This window comes from Neovison vison, chromosome 1 (assembly GCF_020171115.1).
Source record: "Neovison vison isolate M4711 chromosome 1, ASM_NN_V1, whole genome shotgun sequence".
NCBI lineage: Eukaryota > Metazoa > Chordata > Mammalia > Carnivora > Mustelidae > Neogale > Neogale vison.
Genome location: NC_058091.1, coordinates 266668620 through 266683096, shown reverse-complemented (window position 1 = coordinate 266683096; position 14477 = coordinate 266668620). Strand labels below are relative to the sequence as shown.

The 14477-nt window shown below is 45.7% G+C and overlaps 1 protein-coding gene across 1 annotated transcript in view; it reads left to right on the top strand.

The window, feature by feature from the left end:
- ADRA1B (adrenoceptor alpha 1B) overlaps positions 1 to 14188 on the top strand; it is a 48598-nt gene extending 34410 nt beyond the window's left edge. Inside the window, exon 2 of the mRNA XM_044230386.1 lies at positions 13563 to 14188. Within this exon, the coding sequence (XP_044086321.1) occupies positions 13563 to 14170 (608 nt within the window). The 3' untranslated portion in view covers positions 14171 to 14188. The remainder of the gene's footprint in view (positions 1 to 13562) is intronic.
- The last annotated feature ends 289 nt before the right edge of the window (positions 14189 to 14477 follow it).

The following is a 14477-nucleotide window of genomic DNA, read 5'->3' as shown; positions in this document are numbered from 1 at the left end:
GTTCTTCTCGAAGCTAAATTTCTGGACATGGAGTACTTAGATCAAAAGCTATGCTCATTTTAGTTTTTTTAGATAATGCCAATTTTCCACCCAAAATCTACACTCCCACCCAGAATATACAAAAATGTCTGTTTTCCCACACCTTTGCCAAATTGACCATAAGCAATATTTTAATATATCCTAAACTAATAGACTTGAAATATTTTGCTTCTGTTTAATTTACATTATTTATTTTGTAAAGGAATTTTACTGTTTTCACAAATTTACTTGCTGTCTGTTGTACTAATTTTTGTTATTTGCATACCCATAGTGATTTGCTTTGTTTTCTATGGAGTTATTTTTTCTGAGATTAATTTGAAAGAGAGCTTTGTGTCTTGGAAATATTACTCCTTTAACTACTGCTTCAATTACAAATATTTCTCTCAATTCTTCCTTTAACTTTGTTTTCAAAGTTTGTAACCTTTTTTTTTTAAAGATTTTATTTATTTATTTGACAGAGAGAGATCACAAGTAGGCAGAGAGGCAGGCAGAGAGAGAGAGGAGGAAGCAGGCTCCCTGCTGAGCAGAGAGCCCGATGCAGGACTCGATCCCAGGACCCTGAGATCATGACCTGAGCCGAAGGCAGCGGCTTAACCCACTGAGCCATCCAGGCGCCCTCAAAGTTTGTAACCTTATTGAAATGTCTAAGTAAACTCATCAATGTTCTTCTTTACATGCTTTTGTCATGTAAAGTTCTTTACAACTTTTGTCGTGCTTAAAAAGTTCTTTCCTATTTCAAAATTATAAAAATATTCACTTATACCTTCTAATATTTTAATAATTCTTACACTTAAAATCTTGATGCTTCTGGGTTTATTTTAATTAAGAAATAAAGTCGGGAAGCACCTGGGTGGCTCAGGGGGTTTAGCCTCTGCCTTCAGCTCAGGTCATGATCTCGGGGTCCTGGGATTGAGCCCCACAGTCAGGCTCTCTGCTCGGCAGGGAGCCTGCTTCCCCCTCTCTCTCTGCCTGTCTCTCTGCCTACTTGTGCGCTCTCTCTCTCTCTCTGTCAAATAAATAAATAAAATCTTTTTAAAAATAAATAAATAAATAAATAAATTCGGGATCCAGTTTTAATTGTTTCTAACTAGCCAGCCTGGTGTCCCTAAACTGCATAGGGAATCATCCCTTCTTTCCCATAAACACTGAAATGGCATATAAAATTCTCATAGATATTTGGCTCTCTTTCTAAACTATATAATTTCATTGATTTATCTGCCTTTTCTTTCACTTCCTGCTCTGGTAATTTTTTTTAAAGATTTTATTTGAGAGAGAGAGAGAGCATGAGCAGAGGGAGGGGCAGAGGGAAAGCTAGAAGCTGACGCCCCGCTGAGCAGACAGCTGGATGGATTCGGACTCGATCCCAGGACCCTGGGATCATGACCTCAGCCAAAGCCAGACACTGAACTGACTGAGCCACACAGGCACCTCTGGTACTTTTTTACTTCCTGTGATTTTATGATACGTTTTAATATCTGTGGGAGTAGGTTTCCCCATCTTCCCATACCACCATTCTTTATTTATTTCAACTGACCTGGCTATGTGGTTATTCTTCCACATTCCATATTCTTCTATATCTGGATCATTTAGTACTCTCTCCCCCTCAAAAAAACAAAAACAAAAATAAAAAAAAAACCCACCTCTTGGTGTTTTTCTTTTGTTTTGTTTTGTTGTTTTTATTTATTTGACAGAGACAGACACAGCAAGAGAGGGAGCACAAGCAGGGTGAGTGGGAGAGGGAGAAGCAGGCTTCCGACAGGGCAGGAACCCCCGATGCAGGGCCCAATCTCGGGACCCTAGGATCATGACCTGAGCTGAAGGCAGATGCTTAACAACTGAGCCTCCCAGGTGCCCCTCATCTTGGCATTTCAATGAGATTGTCTAGAATTTACAGATTAACTTAGAGAGAACTAAAGTTCTCTTGAATAGAGACTTCCTGTACTAAAGCAAGCTATGGCTCTCCATTTATACATGTCTCCTTTTATGCCCTTTTATAAAGTTTTACAGCTTCTTTCACACAGGTCCCACTGATATGCAGTTTCTAAAAGTGTTCTTCAGGGAAACTGCTATTTCCAGTGAGGTCATGGAAGCGTGGAACACGTTCAGTGTTCATGATGGTATCAGAGATGGGTCTTTCAGTGCTGTGGAAACCAGTCCGTCCCCTCTGCTCTCCACTCTGGGCCTACACCGGGAAGTAGCTTCCTTCCTGGGAGATGAAATGTGCCAACCCGTTAATCAGTGGGTGGTTGATGGCACTGACTGCATACCCAGTGCTGTGCTAAAAGTGTAGGACAAAGACCCCTCTTCAAAAAGCTTTGATGCTGCCTAAGGAGACAAGGGGCTCATCCTTTAAGATTGGCATCCCATATTAATCTATGTGCTGCAGACTCTGTTCTGGCAGGAAATAAAGAGGAGGCCTGCAGCAGTTGGGTAAGTTTCCGGGAAGGAGGTGGGAACTGAACTGGGTGTTGGCATGTGGTTATCACTTAAAGAAAGAAAGAAAAGAAAGGAAGGATGGTATAAGCAAAGGAATCACTCAACAATCATTTACTCAGCACATCCTTCAAATCTACAGCTGTCCTAGGCACAGGAAGAGAAGGTTATCGGCTCAACAAATGTTTTTACACATTCACTATAAGGCAAGTACAGTGTTAGGTGCCAGAGGAACCAAGACAAGTAAGACAGACCCTGGCCTTGAGGATCTTGTAAATAAGGGAAAGAGACTCTCAGCTAAAGTCCAGCAATTGTTATGATAGGAATCTGCAGTGAATAGCAAAAACTGTTAATCTGGTGATGGCACAGTGGGTCCCCAGGGATGGGACTCAGTGGGTCCTGTGAGCCCCTCAAATTAGATCGTGCTAAGTTATCTGCATAACCAGCATTAGCAGGTTAAGAACCACTGGAGTAGAGTGACATAAAACTCTTGGTTCCTAGATCCTGGCCATCTTACTGGCCAGATACAATAGATTTAAAGTCACCATGACAAATAACAAGCAAACAGTTCTAGACTTCCCCCATCCCAGAGGTGTTCTAAGAGTTCAGAGGCAATGCCCAGCTTTGGACCAGACAGATTTGGGTCAGAATCCCAGCCTTGCTATTTAATGGCTGTGTGACCTTGGAGTGAGTTCCGTTCCCTTGGAGATTCAATTTCCACATCTGAATGGAGAATTAGAGAACCCCCTCTCCTCCTGCCTGTTGTGAAGGTGAAATTAGGTGAGATACGTGGGTCACCGGGATCTTAGCAGGACTTCATGGATGGCTTATTCCCTCCTCTTGCTTCTGCATGTCTGAGGAAGCCATGCACTGTGGGCTGTGGTCATGTGTAGAAGGAATCTGAGCCAGGTGTGAAAAGGATGGAGAGCGGGAGGGGAGAGCGAAAGGCATCTCAGACCAGTGGACAGCATGAATAAAAGCAAAGGAGCCAGAAAAGTCAACTTGTGTTGTGAAGATTCAGTACACTGCAGCCAAGTTGAGAAGGTCCTTAATTCCAGTCTCAGCAGTTTGAACTTTATCCTATAAACTATAGGAGCCGCTGGAGGGTTTGGGGCAAGAGTGTCAACCTCATGGTGAAGTGGCTGTCAGCCCAGCCGCTGCTCATGCATAAATCCCAAGATACCCAGGAAAACAGTTTTAAAAATAAAATTGTAACATGAGCTAAAGCAGTGCTTTTCACTTCAAGACTTGGTTAAAAAAAAAAAAACGATCCTGATTCACTGGATCACTGAGGTTCTGCATTTCTAACATGCACCTAGATGACATGGGGGCTATTTATCCATGAACCTCACTTTGAGTAGCCAGGGGCTAACATATTTCCACTGCATTATTCATACTACTAATATCATTCCTGTAACACATGTTGGCCGAGTGCCTATCACGTGTCCGGCATTGTGCTAGGCCCTAGGGAAAGAAAAAATCAGACACGAACTCTCTTTTCTAGAAGCTCACAGTCTAATCAGAAGAGATGAGGCATAGCCCTCAGCAGCTGTAATTCAAAGTAGAAAGTGATAAATGCCACATTTCTGGGTTCAGATAAAGTGCCTTGACAATTCGGCTAAGAGAGAGATTGTTCCCAGTTGAGGAAGGAATTGTCTGGTGCTTAAGGAAATGAATAGAAGCTTCTTTTTCTCATTCTTAAATAATGAGTGAGAACCCTGACTTCGGAGTTGGATTTTAATCCTTACTAGACATGTGACTTTATTCATCTCTTAAACCTCAGTTGCTTCATCTGTAAAATGAGATACAGTAACAGCAAGGCTGGGGAAGGATTGCATGAGCACATGTGTGTAAACATGGTATCTAATAACTGGTTCCTAGGTCATTGTAAATAGTGGCTTGGGTGACTATTCCTGTTCACCTCGTTTGCTTGAAAACTTAGCGTGGGTCTGTTGGCCCCAAAGATATTGTATTTGTTGGACAACTTTATGACCTCATTCCAGAGTTAAGTGGCAAATGAAAATGGAAAACCTCAAAGGGAATTTTCAAATCCAAGGAAACCTCCTTTATAAAACTGGTGCTGAAAGAATCAGCAACTATTTCAAATTTGTGAGTTTTTATTGCGCCAAACTGTTTCAGCTGGGGAGACTTGGCTTGGCTGTAGATGTAGATAAATTCTCCTAAGGAGAGCCATGTTGAAAAGGAGTTCCACTCAATTTACAAGCTGATCAGAATGGTTTTATCACCCACTGGCTCCCCTAAGGTCATCAGTTTGTCAGATGCTGGCAAATAAGTCAAATCTATAATCCTAGACTCTCAGAATGTCAGTGCCTGGGGGGATGTTACAAGCCACCCAGCCCCTGGGGGACCAGTACATGCTGCATTAGGTCCCAATGCGTTGGGGCATCTCCAAGGCCACCTGTTGGTCATTCCTCCAGCCGAAGTTTAATGAAGGCCTATAGATGTAGGAATACATAAGAATAAAAAAGGCTCCCCTTTTCTACCCTGCAGGAAGGGGATAAGGACAGGGTGCCCACAGCCACCCCAGGAACTAACAGAGGAGGTTCCTGGGCTTAACAACAAAAGATCTCATTTCACACCTCTTTCTTCCTGTTACCTGTGGGAGACCTTGGGCAAGTACCACCTCTGCTTATACCTCCAGTTCTTTTCTGTAATGTAGGAATAATCCCACTTTGCTCATAGGTTGTTGTGAGAATTAAATGAAATAGAGTCTAGGAAAGTTGGCTGACATATAACAAGGACCCAATAAACACAGTATCTTTTGGCTTACTTATTTTTTGAGTAATATTTATTGGATTTTTTCCCAATTACAAAAGTAATTCATGTTTGTGGAGAAAATTTTGGAAAACATTGAAAAGCACACAGAGGGAAAATTCACCCATGAGTCTACCACCCAAGGATAAACACTGTTGACATCTCCACATCCACATGCACATTTTGTCTCCCCGTGTACTATATTGGTGGTGACTGAAGGTGGCCTGCGTTCAAATTCTAACTCCATCACCCAATGGCTCTGTGACATGCAGGGACTTACCTTCTGTTCCCCTGAGTGCAATGGTCATGGCCTCCCGGGGGCACATGCAGGTTGGCCAAAGTCACCTAAAAGTGCTGTAGACTACCGAGTGGAATGGCCCCCCTAGTGCTGCTCCCAGCACAGCCAGGCTGGGCTGGCAGGGAACCCTGGAGGTTGAAAGAAAGCAAACAAAGGTTAAGCATTTACCCAGTGACTGGCACAGAGTAAGAGCTTGTCAAATGGTAGCTACTATTCCACAAACACAACCCGTGCTTTTGAAGACTGGAGGCTCACAGAGGGTTGAGACCTTGTGTTCACTGCTCTGATTGGCTGAGTGGCATTTTAAGGGTTGACCCACTGGGACCACATCCAGCCAAAAAATACTTCTCCCTGAGCTGATCCTGCTCAGCCTTGGCTTTTGAGCCTTACGTTTCCCAAGCCCTCTAAATCGCCCTTGCCCTCAGGCAGGCAAAACCCAAGTGGCGTGGGAGGGCGGGCTCAGGGCACCTTCTGCTGCGCTCTCCATACCCCCACCCACCTCCAGGTGCCCCTACACTTCCCACCCACTAGAAGTGTTCCAACGACTAGTTGTCCCACTGGATCTGCTTAAAAGGCCTCAGTAGGAGGCCCCCAGGAGGCATCCGGTAGAGCCACAGCGTTTCCCGGGGCTGCTTCTAAACTGCTACTCAAATTCACTCTGGATGTGAGCCGGTGTGCTCACATAGCTCGAAATAACAGAGATGGCACAAGAAACTGAATCACACACTCAGTCCATCAGTCCATCATTGAGCAAATATTTACTCAGCAGCTACCACGTGCCCCAGGCTGGGTTCTCCCGTGAGAAAAATTTTCCCTATTCACTTTTCCTTCAGTCCCTTGAGCTCCTCAAAGTGGAATTTGTCTTCGTTTAGCAAGTAGTTAATACTCCGCAATCCCAGCTAATCTTCCTTTTGGAAAAAAAAAAGAGGGCCTCGGGCCCACCACTGTCTGAACAATCCAGAGATACTAATATCATATTTTTTTCATCTTATTTTTCTCTACGATGACATTCTATTTATAACAAGTGGTGCTGATTTAAAAATAGTGCCAGAAAGCTTCCTAAAATATTTTTAGTTTAGACACCAAAAGTGAGCTGATCTAATGAAAAGCATGAAGTGTGCTGAAGGAGCCCCAGACTTGAGACAGGGTCTTCCCCCAGTAAAACAAGTGAACAATTTCAGCATGTTTGAGAACGACGCGGTGCCCCTCCTTGGGCCTGTGTGGGCCAGAGCAGTAGGGTAGGAGTCCCCACACCCGCTCTGCACAGCAGATCCTGTGCTCGTTGCCACATCCCTCATCTTCGCAGCAGTAATGCTGCCTTAACAGCAGCAGTGGCTGCATTTGAAGCCGTCAGAATAGCTGTGCTTATTGGGTGCTTTTGACATGTCTGCACTTAGCAAGCCTAACTTCATCTCCTCCCCATGGAAAAGAACTGTCACGATATCCATTCTTCAGGAAACTGAGCCTCACTGAACACAAGTAGCTTCTCCAAGGTCACACAGCTGGGAAGCCAGCATTTGCACTTGAACCCAGATCTTCCTACCTATGACAGCTGAACAGGTCCTTAACCACTGATCTACACTGCCTCAATCCATGTTTGTGGAATCAAATGATGCTTGAACATGTTCTGGCAGTCATTCTGCTAGTCACCAGCTAAGGGACCTCCAAGACCCTTACCTCACTGAGCTTCAGTTAAGGAAGGTGTCCCAGCCCTGTCAAGCCAGGATTCTAAGATACAGGGCAAGGAGCCTCACAGCATTTCATGAGCAAGAGAAGTGGAGCCAGCCTCAAGGACGAGCACCATGAGCTGGTGGCCATGTCAAAAAGGCTGATGCAGCCCTGACCTAAAGTGGAGAGAGCAGGCTTCCAGGAACCCGCATTTCCTGTTGATATTTGCTTCCCTCTCCTCTTGGCTTTTGGGCCCCCCAGATGTCTGTTTGGGTGCCCAGGAGAAAAGATCCCTGTCACTGATCCTCTTTCACACCAAAAAGGCTCAGCACCTTCCCTAATTAACTACGGCTTCTTGGCCACATCTGGACCAGCCACTGTAGCAAACAAGACCCCTCAGCCCAGAAGCTTCTGTGCAGCTGTGGGGAGGGATGGAGAGAAGGGGCAGAAACATGCCTGGAATCCGAGAGGCCGCTGGTCCAGGCCTTGACACACACTGCCCCTCTGTGGTGGGTCTAGAGAAGAGGGTGCATCCCAGCCAGGATGGGAGGGCTTCTATCTCCAGCTTCCTGGAAACTGAAGTTTAAAGCTGGGGAGAACCCGGATCAAATCTGTCAACTGAAGGAGGGAAAGTGGGGCCCAGAAAGGGTAAGAACTTACTCAGAATGATACATCAAGTTACCAAACATAGGACCCACCTGGAGATTTCCTGTAATTAGACTTCCAGCCCAATCAGTGATTGACAAGAATAAGAATTATTTGGTAGGGGTGCTTGGGTGGAGCAGTCAGTTAAGCATCTGACTCTTGGTTTCGGCTCAGGTCGTGATCTCAGGGTCATGAGATTGAGCCCGAAGTCCAGGTTTGCTCTAAGACTCCACCAGATTCTCTCTCCCTCTCTCTCTGCCCCTCCTGCTTATGCTCTCTTTCTCTCTCTCTCTCTAAAATAAATAAATCAATCTTTTAAAAAAAAGAATTATCTTGTTAATTAGCCTTAATCCAAAGTTGATTGGATAGCAGGCTCCTGGTACCCTGAGTGCTAATAAGCACCTTATATGTTTTATCTTCTTAATTCTCAAAGTAACCCAGAGGCATGGTACCATCATTATTAGCCCCATTTTACTGCTGAGAAAACTAAGGCTTAGGGACACTGTGAAACCTGCCCAAGGTCACTTGGCTGCTGGTGAGAGAGCTTGGATTCTATCCTAACGAGTCCAATTCTAGTAAGGAAAGAGACTACCTATCAGAAGTCACCAAGGTTTTGCTCAGGGTGGGCATGCAATACATGTATCACCACATTAAAAAAAAAATCTAAAAGGATAAAAATAAAACTGTGAATTCTGGTCCTCTATCTGAATGGAGAAGAATTTTCAATTTATATTATATAGAATTTTTTTGTAATGTAATTGTTTAAAATCAGTACATACCACTATTTTAAGTGAGTGAGGTGGTTGCTGTATTTTTTTTCAGATTTTATTTTAAGTAATCTCTACACCCAAGGTGGGGCTCAAACTTACAACTCTGAGATCAACAATCACAATGCTCTACCCACTGAGTCGGCCAGGGGTTCCAAGTGAGTTGTTGTTTTTTTTTTAATAGACTATTTTTTAAAGCAGTTTTAGAGTCACACCCAAATTGACAGGAAGGTACTGAGATTTCCCATATGCCCAGTGCCCCCCCACACGCACAGCCTCTGCCATCATCACCAGCCCATCCCAGTGTGGTACATTTGTTACAGTGGATGAACTCTGCTGACCCCTCATTGTCGCCCAAAGTCCGTAGCTTAGATTAGGGCTCACTCTCGGTGTTCTGCGTGCTGTGGACTTGGACAAATGTATCCACCATCATAACATCATGCAGAGTAGTTTCACTGCCCTAAAAATCCTCTGCGCTCCCTCTACTCAACCCTCCATCTGTTATTTTTGTAATAAGAATATACAAATCTGGAGAGGGAAAGAAAAGAAATGAAGAGGTAGTTCTTGCCAAGAAGGAATTTCAAGTCTGAGTGGTGAGCGGGGACTCAGCCAGCCCTGGGATGGCTTTACAACTTGAACAGGCAAACAGTAAAATAACAGAATAAGATGTGATTGTATACCTTCTGAGGAATACAAAAGATAGAAGTCAATATGAGCTGGGAGGGGTTCATCAGAGCAGAGTTCCTGGAGAAGGCTCCTGACTGGGCCAGGATATAAAGTATTTTTGGAAAATGGCCACTATTTATGATTTATTATCCCTGCGTCAAGTACTTTACATGGGTATTTTTATGTGTTCAAAATAACCCTATGGAACAGATACTATCCCCAATTTATGGATGCAAAAATGGAGTCTGAGAGGGCCAATTAACTTTTCTAAAATCAAACAGCCAGTACACACACACAAAAAAAGGAATTCAAAACTAGGTTTGAGTGATCCCATATCCTGTCTTCAAGCCATAGGATCGCATTGCCTGCATTGGCAGAAGAGTGATAAAGGCAGGCAAAGAATGGAAGGCAGAGAATGACCTTCTTCTCAGAGGAACAAGTAGCTCGGGGAGCCCAAATCACAATATGGCTATAAATAAGTGCTATGAAAAAAGTCAGCAGCCTCCCTTTACTTTTGGCTGAATATTTCTCAGAGCTACAGTACTTGAAGAATACTTTGTAGGAAAATAAAGGCAAAGATCCAGCCATCTTTGTCCTTGATAAGGGGCTTCGAATATGGTAGTGATGAAGAAGAACCAGAAAGAAATTCCACATGGGTCTAGGGGGACAGAGTATCATTTATGCTGCTATCGTGATGCCATGTACGTTCCGTTGCAATGACCTTTTAACACACCTGCCTCCCCACTTGTCAGTGGGCTGCCCTGGGACAGAGGCCACATCCCAAGTCATCTCTGTATCCCCATAGCTTGGCCTCATCCCTGGCACTTGACAGGAACTCAGTATTTGTGGAATCAATGAATGAGCAAAAGAATGAGTGTATAAAAATGTAAATAGCTACTACTCTTGTATGTTGGTGTCCCAATCCATAAAATGGGACTGATGATAGTACTTTCATCAAACGATTATTGTGATAATTAAATGGGCTGATGGTATAAAGGGTTTAGCACAAGACTTGTACAGAGCACACCTACAATATAAACAGTGGTTCTGAAGAATATTAGCTGCTAGTATTATCGTTGTTGATGTATCCTTTAAAAGAGCCAGTCCCTAAGGAGCGTCCCCATTAAGCACTTCGATTCTACAATCATCTTCAATGGGGTTGGCAAGCAGAGCTATGAGTTTGTTTTCAGGAAGTTCTCCTACTCTTGGTCTCCTCACTTTTGCATGACTGTCTGTGCATCCCCAGTCCTGGACCCTAAGTGTCCTCATTAGGGTGATGTGCCCGCCTGTATACACACTCATCAGCATTTACCCTCCAAGGTAACGCACACGGTTTCCTAGCTCTTCCGCCTTCTCTCCACTTGTCCCAAAATGTATTCTCCAGGTTTGCATTTGTCAAGGCCAATACCTAAGCCCTTCAGACTCAGTAACAGAAACAAGAACATCCCCACGGACAGAGACAACCCATCCGGTCATGGGGACTAGGTGTTCACATGCCAAATGTGCATTTCAGCCGATGCCTTCCATATAGCATCTTAATCCAACGGAGTATCTGGGATGGTGGGACGAAAACCTGATGGTGCCGGCCTTGTCACAAATCAGACCATGAAGTGTCGCCCTCATCTGCCTCCTTTAAACCAAACCAAGAATCTAGCTCACTCCCACATTTCCCCCTGAGTTGGGAAAAGAATCAGCATAACAGGTTGTGTGGCAGGCTCAGTCTGTACTGCACATGCTTCTTGGGGTTGTGAGTTTGAGCCCCACATTGGGTGTAGAGATTACTTAAATAAACTTAAAAAAAAAAAATCAGTACAGCCAGGTATGGATAGCCCGCTTGCTTGCTTGTTTGCTTGCTTGCTTTTTTTTCAGAGTTTATTTAGAGCAGGCAGGGTAGAGGGAGGAGAGGGGACTCTCAAGCGGACTCTGTGCTGAGCCTGGGGCCCAACATGGGGCTTGATCTCAGGATCCTGAGATCCCAACCTGAGCTGAAATCAACAGTCAGACGCTTAACCCACTGAGCCACCCAGACAACCCTGGATAGCCCTCGTTCTAAGTTTGAACCCTTGCCTGGCTTAGCCCTGCACCAGGAGCCCAGGAACATGGTTTGAAATTACAAAAAAAGGAAGGAAGGAAGGAGGGAAGGGGAAGGAGGGAGGGAGGGAGAGGAGGGAGGAAGAAGGAAAGTCCTGTAAAGTATAATTGCATTTATGAAAACATTTAAAGATAGGTATAGAACAGAAAAAAAGATCTGAAGGTATAGGCACCAAATTTGATTTCTTTGCATTGCAGGGTTATGTGTTTTTTCTTTTTTCTTTTTTTATATTTTTCTCATTTTTCCACAAAGGGTATTGTAAATAGCATTTTAAAAACATATTTTGTATTCAAACAGAATTTAGTTTAAATCCCAGCTATACTACAAACATACTGAGTATCCTGGGGCAAGTCATCTACCCTTTCCAATCCTAGTTGCCTTGCATTTAAAATGGAAATTGCTTTTAATTAAATATTGCCATAAAATATTTTTGGCTCTGAAATTCGAAGGGTGAGTTAATCATGTTTCTCCATCATAGCACCTCATTATAAGCCCTCTCTCTTATTTTATTGATTTATTTCCTTTTATTTCCATTTCCCTCTGCCTTCACCCTTAGGCAACTATTTTGTGTTTGACATTATTTGAAGTGTTTTTGTAAAATGTGTGTGGTTGTTTGGTGTGTTACTTAAATAGTATTATGCTGTAAATCTTCATTCTGTTTCCTATTTGTTCATAAAGAATGATATTTTTTAAGCTCTTTCCCTAGTGCTATATGGACATGCTGTCCAGGGCTCTAAGTGGGACACAGTCACTGTACTAGGCATCTATACTACTCTACTTTTCCATAATTCCCAATGAGGGACACCTAGGTTCTGTCCAACTCTCTGTCACCATAGGCAACAGTGCTCTGAGTATACTTGTGAATATCACCTTAGGGACCTGTGTGAAAGTTCTTTGAGATCTATGCCCTGGAGCAGAACTGCTGGGTCAAGAAGTCTGCATATAGGGGCGCCTGGGTGGCTCAGGTCATGATCTCAGGGTCCTGGGATGGAGCCCCACATTGGGCTCTCTGCTCAGCAGGGAACCTGCTTCCCCCTCTCTCTGCCTGCCTCTCTGCCTACTTGTGATCTCTCTCTGTCAAATAAATGGATAAAAACTTAAAAAAAAAAAAAGAAGAAGTTGTAGTAGTAGTAGTCGTAGTAGTAGTAGAAGAAGAAGAAGAAGAAGAAGAAGAAGAAGAAGAAGAAGTCTGTATATATAATTAAGGACATCAAGTAGGGCCAGATTATTGAGTAGGGCCTCATAGTCTATGCCCGCACTAGCCATGCAGAAGGCTCCCCCTGTCCCCACAACCCTGCCTACACTTAGCACTCTCCAGCTTCCTGATTTTGCCGGCTGAACAGATATGTTGTATCTCTTTGTGGTTTTCATTTTAATTTATTTGAACCCCTAATATTTTGAGCATCTTGACCTATGTTTATTAGCCCTGAGGTTTCCTGTTTTGTAAATTTCCTGTTCATTTTCTTTGCCCACATTTCTACTGGGAATGCTCTTTTTCTTGTTGATTTGCAGGAGTATCTTTTATATTCTAAATATTGATCCCCTGACTGTCTTAAAAATTGGAAATATCCTCTCCCGTCCTTGCTTGTAGTATATCTTTTTGCGGTGTTGAGTCATTTTTCTTTCACTGCTAGATCAAAAAGATCGTCCCTAGATCAGAGAAGAACGTTGTCTTCTTCTGCCTTTAAAGTTTTACCTTTCACATTTAGGTCTTTAATACCTCTCATATCTACTATGGAAATAAATCGGCATCTGCCTCCAGGCCTTTTTGTAGAATAAAATAATATAGCTAAGCGCCTAGCACAATGCTTCCCACCTAAGAACTAAGCCAAAGCCGGTGATGATGATGATCGCTGGCGTAGAAAGTGGTAAACGCTGTCCTGGCAAGTCGAGAGAAATGGAAACCTAGGGGCTGGTTAGCTAGCCCAGGAAAGGTTTTAGAGGCGAAGCTAAAGTTATGGAGATTGGCCCTAAAAAGGAATGTCGCATTCGCTCCCTTAGAGATGGAAAGGCGAACGCGCGGGGCAGAGAAGGTGGCCTGGCAAAGGCGAGGCGAGGCGGCGGGATTGCCGCGCGTTCGCGGCGTTCAGGCGGAGCGCCGGGAGAGGAGGGCCTGACTACTCACGAACTGCTGTCTGTCTTTCTGCCCCTGTGCCCACCCCACCCCTCCCCGCTGCAGGCTCCCTGTTCTCCACCCTGAAGCCCCCCGACGCCGTGTTCAAAGTGGTGTTCTGGCTGGGCTACTTCAACAGCTGCCTCAACCCCATCATCTACCCGTGCTCCAGCAAGGAGTTCAAGCGCGCCTTCGTGCGCATCCTCGGGTGCCAGTGCCGCGGTCGCCGCCGCCGCCGCCGTCGCCGTCGCCTGGGCGGCTGCGCCTACACCTACCGGCCGTGGACGCGCGGCGGCTCGCTGGAACGCTCGCAGTCGCGCAAGGACTCGCTGGACGACAGCGGCAGCTGCTTGAGCGGCAGCCAGCGGACCCTGCCCTCGGCCTCGCCGAGTCCGGGCTACCTGGGCCGCGGCGCGCCGCCGTCCGTCGAGCTGTGCGCCTTCCCGGAGTGGAAGGCGCCCGGCGCGCTCCTGAGCCTGCCCGCGCCCGAGCCCCCCGGCCGCCGCGGCCGCCACGACTCTGGCCCCCTCTTCACCTTCAAGCTCCTGTCCGAACCCGAGAGCCCCGGGGACGACGGCGGCGCCAGCAACGGTGGCTGCGAGGCCGCGACCGACGTGGCCAACGGGCAGCCGGGCTTCAAAACCAACATGCCCCTGGCGCCCGGGCAGTTTTAGGGCCCCGGGGGAGGAAACATCGTGGGGGGAGGGCGGGCGGAGGGGGGGAGGGGGCGTCGGCGCCCGGAGACGCGGGCTCGGGGGGGAAACGGGGGGAGGGGGGCGGGGAGAGGGGCAGCTGCTTTTCTGGCAGGGGCATGGGTGCCAGGTACAGCGTGGAGAGCTGGGCCGAGCATGCTGAGAGCCTGGAGGACCCGACGCCGGCCGGGATTTCCGTCTCTCTCTCTCTGTACATATCCAAACGAGTCCCTCTGTACACGTATTTAATCGTGGGTACACGTGCGTGTGTCTGTGCGGTGTCCGTGTG